This window comes from Choloepus didactylus, chromosome 4, assembly GCF_015220235.1.
Source record: "Choloepus didactylus isolate mChoDid1 chromosome 4, mChoDid1.pri, whole genome shotgun sequence".
Taxonomy (NCBI): domain Eukaryota; kingdom Metazoa; phylum Chordata; class Mammalia; order Pilosa; family Megalonychidae; genus Choloepus; species Choloepus didactylus.
In genome coordinates, this window is record NC_051310.1 from 14,683,331 (window position 1) to 14,692,228 (window position 8,898).

Sequence of the window (8,898 nt, forward strand, 5' to 3'; positions counted from 1 at the left end):
CTATTACAAGGTGTTGATAATAGGGTGTTATATGGGAAAAAATACAATTAATGTAAACTAAGGTCTATAATTAACAGTAACACTGTAATACTCTTTCATTAGTTGTAACAAAGGCACTATGCCAAAGCTAAATGTCAATAATAGGGGGATATAAGGAGTATGGGATTTTTTTCTTTGGAAGAAATGCGAATGTTCTCATATTGACTATAGAGGCGAATGCATAACTATGTGATTATACCAAGAGCCACTGATTTACACTTAGGATGGATTATATGGTGTATGAATAAAACTGTTTAAAAAATCAATAGTCTTCATGTATTAAAAATAAAAAGATAAAATAGAAGAAAAGAAGACCCCAATTATGATAGAAAAAAAGATAAGAAAAGAAAATACTAGGCAAAACACTTCACAAAAAATTCCAAAATCCGTATGAGAAAAACTATAAAGCACCCCTGGAAAGGCAAAAAAGTGGCCTTGAACAAACAGGAAAACAAACTATTTTCTTAGATAGCAAGATTCAACATCATAAAGATATCAGTTATCCCTAAGTAAGTAATTTTATAAATTAATGTGATTCTAATAAAAATACCATCAGGCTTTTTTCTAAAGCTGTGCAAGTTGATTATAAAGTTAATTTGGAAGAATGAAAAGAATAGCCAGGAAAAAAATGAAAAATAAAAATCATGTTGAGTGGGGCAGTGAAGATTCTAACATTCTCTACAAAAATTTCATACCCCAGAAAAAAATGTAATAATGGTCACAAATGATTCTCTATGAGAAAATCGTGCCATGTTCAGTTCAACTTCCTATTTTTTAGGAATCTAAACAGGGTATCAAAGGAAAGTTGAAGACTTGAACATATACATCTCAGCAAACTATGATGCCTTTAGGGACCCAACTATATGCTCAACTAGTGCCTAGCACAGTGTCTGACACATTGTAGACACTTAATAAATATTTGTTGAATACATGAATGGACATGATGAAATATCGATTTGTAGTACTACAATACAATGGATTTGTAGTTGTGACTATCATATCCGAAATGTATTGAATAATGGCTCAAAGCAAACTTTAAACAAGTTTTTTAATGGCATGTCAAGGGGCTTTTGTGCTTCTTTTCTCCACATCAACATTTTTATTTTGTAAAGTTCATATAGGAATGGATATCGTCTTGATAGTGACACAAAACTAATGAAGGAATGACTAATCTGTGGGATGATAGAATGAAATGAAATTAATAAGATAAATTTTAATAGGATTAAACAAAGCCATACATCTTTCAACTGCACAGAGGATGAAGAAAAACAAGCATAACATATTTTCTATGGAAAATATCTGGCAATTTGGTGGACCAGCATGTTGACATTATTGTACAAAGAGCTAAAGAAATCTTTCAATCTGAAATAGATTCCTATACTTTGCACCAGTGGGGATACATATGAAAGATTGAGTCCTTTTACAAGTGCCAAATTTTAAGGAGGACATCGAGAACTTGGAATGCATTTAAAAACAGTGATATAAAAGGAAAGGGTCTGGAAATCAAGTCATGATAACCAACATTTTTTAGCAACTCCTCTACACATCTGGTATATGTTCTAACAACCAGAAGGAGCTCACTCTCCTCCCAAAGAGATGGAGCTCTAATATGTGTCAAAAGTGATGAGAAGTTACTGAAGGGTTTTACAGAGAAGAACGACAAGATGGTCTTCATATGTTAGATATATGACTGGGGCAGCCACATGAGGATAGATTTGATGGAGACAAAAACAGAGACAGGGAAATTAATTAAAAGGCTGTTATAGTAAGGAGATGATATATCCCTTAATTAGGATGATGATGGTAAGAATAAAGAGGAATGAGGTATTTGAGAACTATTTGAGAGAGAAAACCAGGATAAAAATATAATACACTTGTCTCTCAAAGTTATTAAGAGGATGATATAAGCTAATGTGAAAGTTCCTAGCACATAGTAGGTACAAAACAGTAAATATCTAAACTCTCCTTCTTGGAGAGCTTAAGAGAAGATTCAAATACATATAATTCTGACATGCTAAATTGGTTATATGATTATGAGTTTTCATGTATTCCCATTTCTTAAAACATATGGGTACATGTATGCATGTGTGCGTATGTGTGTGTGTGTGTGTGTGTGTGTGTGTGTGTGTATATATATATATGTAAATACACTATAGCTTTATTCTAGTGTCACACCAAGATTTTGATACCAGTGAAAATAAAAGACATCTTCAGATGCTGAACACAGTTCCAATATTATCCTGTATCAAAAATTAAATGAGACTCATATGATAAATGATATGTATTGGTCTTGAAAGCTCCAAAAGGAAAGGCAAACAAAACAGAAATAAAACTTACGGATTGAAAGAAGCTAAAAATTCTAAATGAAATACTTGAGCTTTCCACATTATAGAAAGCTAATTTATTGAAAGAATGTATTTTTGCTTAATGTACTTAATGTTTTTTTTTAAACATTTCACTTCTAAGCTAATACATGCATTCATTTAGGCAGATATATCCATATCTTTTCAGAATATGAGAAATAAATGTTTACAAATTTCCAACATAACAAATACTACAAAATGAGAGTCCCATTTATTGGTTGAGTAATCAATACAAAAAATTGAAGAGATGTATTATCGCAGGATCCAAGTCAAACTACAGCCTGAAGAGTCCCAGATATATTGTCACTTTATCTTCAGAAAAACAGTGATGTGTGCTAAGATTGCTTACCAATTAGGAATCTTAATTATTTAAGTTGAGTATAGTAACAAAAACCATAACCTATCAAAAAGAACCAAAAACACAATCAGTGTTCAGGAAAAGTATGACTTTTATATAAATACTACAAAATTTGATTTAGCAAATATATTTTTGGTATTTTTGACAATTGTATTTTTATTTACCTATAAATCCATTTGAAAAACATACATTCTACACAATGTTCTATACAATTTTACAGAATGCAGAATTTCACATTAACAAAAATGTAAAATCTTCACATTAATGATATCTAAAAACTTGATTCTCTAATCCTTTGTAAAAGACCTTTCACTAGCCCTTGATCATTTTACGTATTCAGGAAATACATTTTGTGCAAACACTGTGCACTAGACAAAGGTTGCATGCTGCAAACACAGTAATGAACACAATACAGTCTACACACAAAGTAAATGGGGCAACAACAAGAAAAGTAATTATTAAAACACTGTATGAGCACAAGTGTGGGGCATACAGGGGAAGAGTAGCAATCAGGCAGGGCTTCCAAGCTAAATATTGAAAAATATGTAGCCATTAAACAGGAAAAGAAAAGGTTCATGGAGGGAAAGAAAGCATTTCTGGCAGAAAGAACATGGTACATTAAAGGAACTGAAAAAAAACAGTCCAGTGTAACTAGATCAAAGAGGTAGGACAGGGATTGAGTTGGGTGAGCTAGAATCAACAGGGCTTGGTGATTTGTTGAATTGTAATGGTGGAAGAAAAGGAAAGATTTGAAACACTCTCAATTTTTTGACTTGGGTAAATGACTAAACTTAGGATCATCTAAAATGAGTAATATAACAAGTATGAGTTTGGCAGAGAAGACAATGAGTTTGAGTTTAAGATACCAATAGAGGCCTGGTTAGAGATAAAGGCATGTTTGGACTAGAAAAGTATATTTGGGAGTCATCAACAGAAAGGTGATAACTGATACCATGAAAATGAATGAGATCTAGAGTCAATAGGACAGGAAAAAAAAAGTACAGCATCCTAGGGAACCCCAATTTTTAAAGGGCAGGAAAAAGAGATATCCCTAAGGAAAAAAATCTGAGTAGGAACAACCAGAAAAAAAGAATAAAAGCAAGTTCTTTGTGTCATGGAAGCCAAGGGAGGCAAGTTTAAATGGGGAATGTGCAACTGGTATCAAATGATGCAGAGAAGTCATGCAAGACAGGGGCTAAAAACCGTGCTTTCTTTCTGATACCACAAATTCTTCTTTTTCTTACAAAGTTCCTTGTAGTGAAAATGTTTATGTAGCTGGTATGGAATCTGGAATGATAAAAATTAGAATTTATAGTTCTTTTATTTGGGATTCTAAAAGGAATCTAACTTTCTTCCCAAGCTTTCTCTGTCTTCTAAGAGTTAACATTGACCAAACTGGAGTACTTTGGGTGCACTCTCAAAAGAAGTGCTGTTTTTGGTAAGTGTAGAATTTAAGAGCTGGGGACATTTTAATTTTTGCATACATGAATAAAACTAGAGTTTCCTCTATAAGAGTTAGCAATGTTGTGCAAAGATTTTTAAACGACTACAGGTTGCAATGCCATTCAAAGAAGTACTTTTCTTTTTTAGTAATATTACTGTATAACATGCATAAAAATAAAGAAAACTATTGATTTCTCCAAGAATGTCCCTTAAATATGCATGGTAGAGGGAAAAGTTCAACTTCAAATTGTAGTACTAATTAGCTTTACTCTGATAAGTGTTTGTTTCTGATGCAATAAAAAGGATTTTTAGTTACTGGGATAAAGATGCTACGTAAAGTGAATAACTTAATAATAGTATACATTCACATTTCTATAATTAACTATTTATACTCAACTTAGCAGGTTAATTTCTGAATTTGACGAACATTTTTATGTTTCATGTGATTTATGTTTACCAGCTGCTACACTGTTATCAAAATACAAAAGGTGATGGATAGGCAGCTCATGGCTTAGAAATGTTCATTTAGATGGTCAACCAGTATACTGCCAGATACATCAAGTCAAGGAGTTGCCATGTAGGGATCCCCTCCCACCGAAACTGGGTCAGACTGACTACTATAGAGGATGACTGGGGATAAAGAAAGGAGAATAAAGAAGAATAAAAAATATTCCAATAGCCTATGTCCCATTTAAATAATATCATACTTTTTTTCTGCTACACTCTAGGAGGCTAGACCAAAATTTCTAATTGTCCTCATTTTAGCAGCAAGCATAGATTTTATACTTAATGATGGCAACGATAATAACAGCTAACATATATTGATTCCTCATTTGTGCCAGGATTCTGTGCTAAGCACTTGTCATGGATCACATAATTTAATATTGAGAATGACTACCACTATCCCCATCTTATAGATGATGAAACCAAGGTTTAGAGATTTTGAGTTAATTTGTTCAAGGTCACAGAGCTTGCAAGGAACAGAGCCAGGATTCAAACCTAGGCATGATTCTAGAACCCCAATTCTTAACTTCTCAAAAGCAGAGCTTCTTTTGAAAGAGTGCACCCAAAGTACTCCAGATTGGTCGGTGTTAACTCTTAGAAGACAGAGAAAGCTTGGGAGGAAAGTTATATTCCTTTTAGAATCCCAAATAAAAGAACTATAAATTCTAATTTTTATCATTCCAGATTCCATACCAGCTACATAAACATTTCCACTCCAAGGAACTTTTTAAGAAAAAGAAGGATTTGAAGGGGCAAAAATATAACTCTTGTGCAATCACCTGAGAAATTGCTGTGAGGCTTTCACCTTCTGTTATGATGTTCTGCACATAGCACAGGAAACAGACTGAATATTTTTAAAGACTATATCTTTGTTAAAACTAGCCTTTTATTACCCTTACTTATTTCATAAAAGAAAATGCCATTACTTGAAAATAAAATCATTATTCATAGCATAATATATTATATTTCAAAGGTACATCACGTAATCTGTTTGGGTTGAAATGCAAGTTCTTCCTCTTGCTGGTTCCACCAAACTATGCCCACTTCTTGTACCAGAGGAAACTTCACAACAACAAGAGGCCCCAGGAAAAAGTATAATAGAAATAGTTCTTTGACATTATATTAAGCCTAATTCTCCCTTTGATCCTTAGAAAAGTGGCACTGTACATACTCCTGAATGCAGAAAAGAAATAAACTCTACTGTTCTCTTCTTCCCTGGTGATCTTCACACCCAGGGAGCCTCTCTTCCCCTTCTTCTTCCCCCTAACCATATTCTTGCTGAGTCCAAGGATAAAATACCACAGGATGGACATCAATCATGCAGACTTTCATGTTCTTGCTCTATTTTCAGGTCTATCATGTGCACTAGATTGTCAACCCATTAAGTGAGTGCATATAACAGAGAAAGAAAACAGATTCTTAACTTCCCTTCACCCTAAATCAAGATACCTAAAATCAGCCAAAGCATCCTTATCCTTTTCACAACCTGCTCCCATTTACTTCCTTTGCCCTCCAAAACCCCTAGGACTGAACAAAGACAGCTACTACTACTATGCCTTACTTTATAGATAGAAACGCTGAGATATGAAGTGATTAAGTGAACTACCCAATGTCTCATAGTTAATCAGAAGGGCATGCAAAACTCAAATCCATATTTTCTAGCTCCACATATGGTGTCCTTTCCAACCACTACAGATGAAAAGCATCTGTTTTACCAACAAGTCTAAAATAGGTACTTAAACTCACTACTTGAACTACACAACCAAGTCCAGATGTAGATTTTATTCATCCTGGCATTAATTCTCTGGAAAGAGACAAGACAAAGTATCCAGTGCATCTCAAAATATAACAAGGAAGAGAAAACACAGGAAGAAGACAGTTCATACTTACTGGCTTTAAGCTGAAATTACTTATGTAATATGTATAAAACCAAATGACAGGTGGTGGGTTTTTCTTAAACAACAATACTATAATAAAACCTTCAAGGATATGATATCCTCAAGTGCGAAGTTCTACACGGATTCCAACTACATTACCATTACCCAAAGTGGAATGCATCCAATTTTTCCAAAAGCTTTTGTTGAAATAAATTTTATCTTTAAGAGTAGATTTAACTTTTGGAAACAGGCAAAAAATCACAAAAGAACTTCCTAAATATTTAGAAGAAATGGACTTAAGCAGGAAACCTTGAGAAATAATTGCCAAGAGCATAGCCATCATTTATTGAGTACTTGCTATGTGGTAGGTTCACCTTTTATATGTATTCCCTCATTTATAATCTCAACAACCCCATCGGCATTATTACTCCAGGTTTACAGATTTACAAATGAGGAGAAAATAAAGTTCAGAGAGGTGAATTATCATGCCCAAGGTCAAACAGTTATTGGCAAAACTAGGATTTAAACTCACATCTTCCAGATTCCAAAATACATTGTAAAGAGATACAAGCACTGGATGGTAGATGGGCATAAACAATCTCTAATGTACCACCAACCTGGGAATTCTCTGAGCCTACAGGTCATTCAGAATCTACCTGGTAAATAAGTGACATATTGCATTTTATCATATACAAGATATTTTCCAAAAATAATCAGACTAATGTTTTGTGTGTCTCATCAAATGGCTTTAATAGCCATTCCACAGGAGAATTATCAAGACTTTTAAGTAGTGACAGCATTATCAGCATAAGTGTGTACTGCTTTGAAAGAAACAAGTCATTTAGATGAATAAGTTATAGTGTATTTGTTAAAAATTCAAACATATGTGCTTAATAAAACATTTTTTATTTACAATCAGAAGTTTAAGTTCCTAAATCCCTCAAGTCCACTGAGTAAAAAGATTTCACATCAATCAACCTACCAGTACACACTGAAGGCCTACAAATGCACACTGCAATAGGGGACTATAGTAACTGTGTTAAAAACTTCCTCTGTGCTCAAGGAGTCAGCAGGTTGTTTCCAACCAAGCACACAGTCAATCATTACTGGAACAACTAAACCCTCCCTGCTATGTTAAAGTTTGTATGAGCTGCCCTGAAGATGAAACCTGCTCTTTGGAAAAAATAATGAGATCGATTAGATCATTTTCCCAGGGCCCCTCTCACTTTCTTGCAGGCTCTGACTCTTGCTTTGACCTAAGGTGGTGGTTAGTTTTAGCATTAGTGTTGGCATTAGTGAGTTAATTTTCCTCACACTGAATCCAAAATTCTTCCTGGCTCCATGCTCCCTCCCCCTTCTCTCCTTTGCCTCTTCAACCCAAAGTGGAAACTGCAGACTCAAACTCCCCTATGGCTCCAGCACCAAGAACTGGGCATGCTCAGAAGGCCAAGCAGGCTTTGGTTGCAACTGACAGTTCCCCGCCCCTGATTTGCCGCTGCCCCCCTTCCCCCACTCCAACAAGAGATACTGAAATGTTTTTCTGAAAGATACGAAGCCTCTTTTTCCCAACAATGACCCCATTTTAATTTCATTTCGCAGGGAGGGTCTTTTAGTCTTGTGAACCTCACCAAAGCCTGAGGAAGACTGCATTATGTTTCAGCACCAGGGACAGCGCGGCGTTGCCATTAACACCCACCCTCCCCCACCATCTCTTCCACCCCTCACCCCCAACCCGCGCCAACCTCAGCCCCCACCCCCCGCACCAGCACAATGCCAAGGTCTCCCAGCAGCCGCAAACGCCGCAACTGCAATAGCTCCCAGCCGGAGGCCAGGCCAGAACGTCGGGCCGGCTGCTACTTACACTGCTCCGCTTTGGTGGACATGGTGCTGTCCAGATGGAAAGGCTTTGCCCCAAAATCTGTGTCGTGTGAGCTCCCTCGCTCCGCCAGCGATGTTGCGAGGAAAAGAGCGCATACCCCCCACCCCCCACCCCCCTCGCTTTCCCCCTCCCTTAGGCCCGTGTCGCTACCATTCGGACAAAACGCACATCAAATTGCAGAATTCGGTCCCGGAAGGTTAGGAAATCGCCCCCGGAGAAATGGGTGGGATTTAATAGGCGGCCAAAGGCTTCCTGTCCGTCCCCTCCTGGAGCTGCCCGCGTTGATGTGGGCGGGGAGACCGAAAGGAGAGAGCAAGCTGCGGCTCCTGGTGAAATGGGAAAATGGGCTCGACCGGGGGAGGAGTATTTCCATTCATAAGGCGCACGGAGGGGCCGGGTGTTTCCCAGAGAAAAGCCTCTTAAAGTGCCGGAGTC

The 8,898-nt window shown here is 36.5% G+C and overlaps 1 protein-coding gene across 1 annotated transcript in view; it reads right to left on the reverse strand.

Annotated features, from left to right (window-relative positions):
* Window positions 1-8,523, reverse strand: part of UNC79 (unc-79 homolog, NALCN channel complex subunit) — a 348,180-nt gene extending 339,657 nt beyond the window's left edge. Inside the window, exon 1 of the mRNA XM_037832003.1 lies at window positions 8,446-8,523. Within this exon, the coding sequence (XP_037687931.1) occupies window positions 8,446-8,467 (22 nt within the window). The 5' untranslated portion in view covers window positions 8,468-8,523. The remainder of the gene's footprint in view (window positions 1-8,445) is intronic.
* Between the last annotated feature and the right edge of the window lie 375 nt (window positions 8,524-8,898).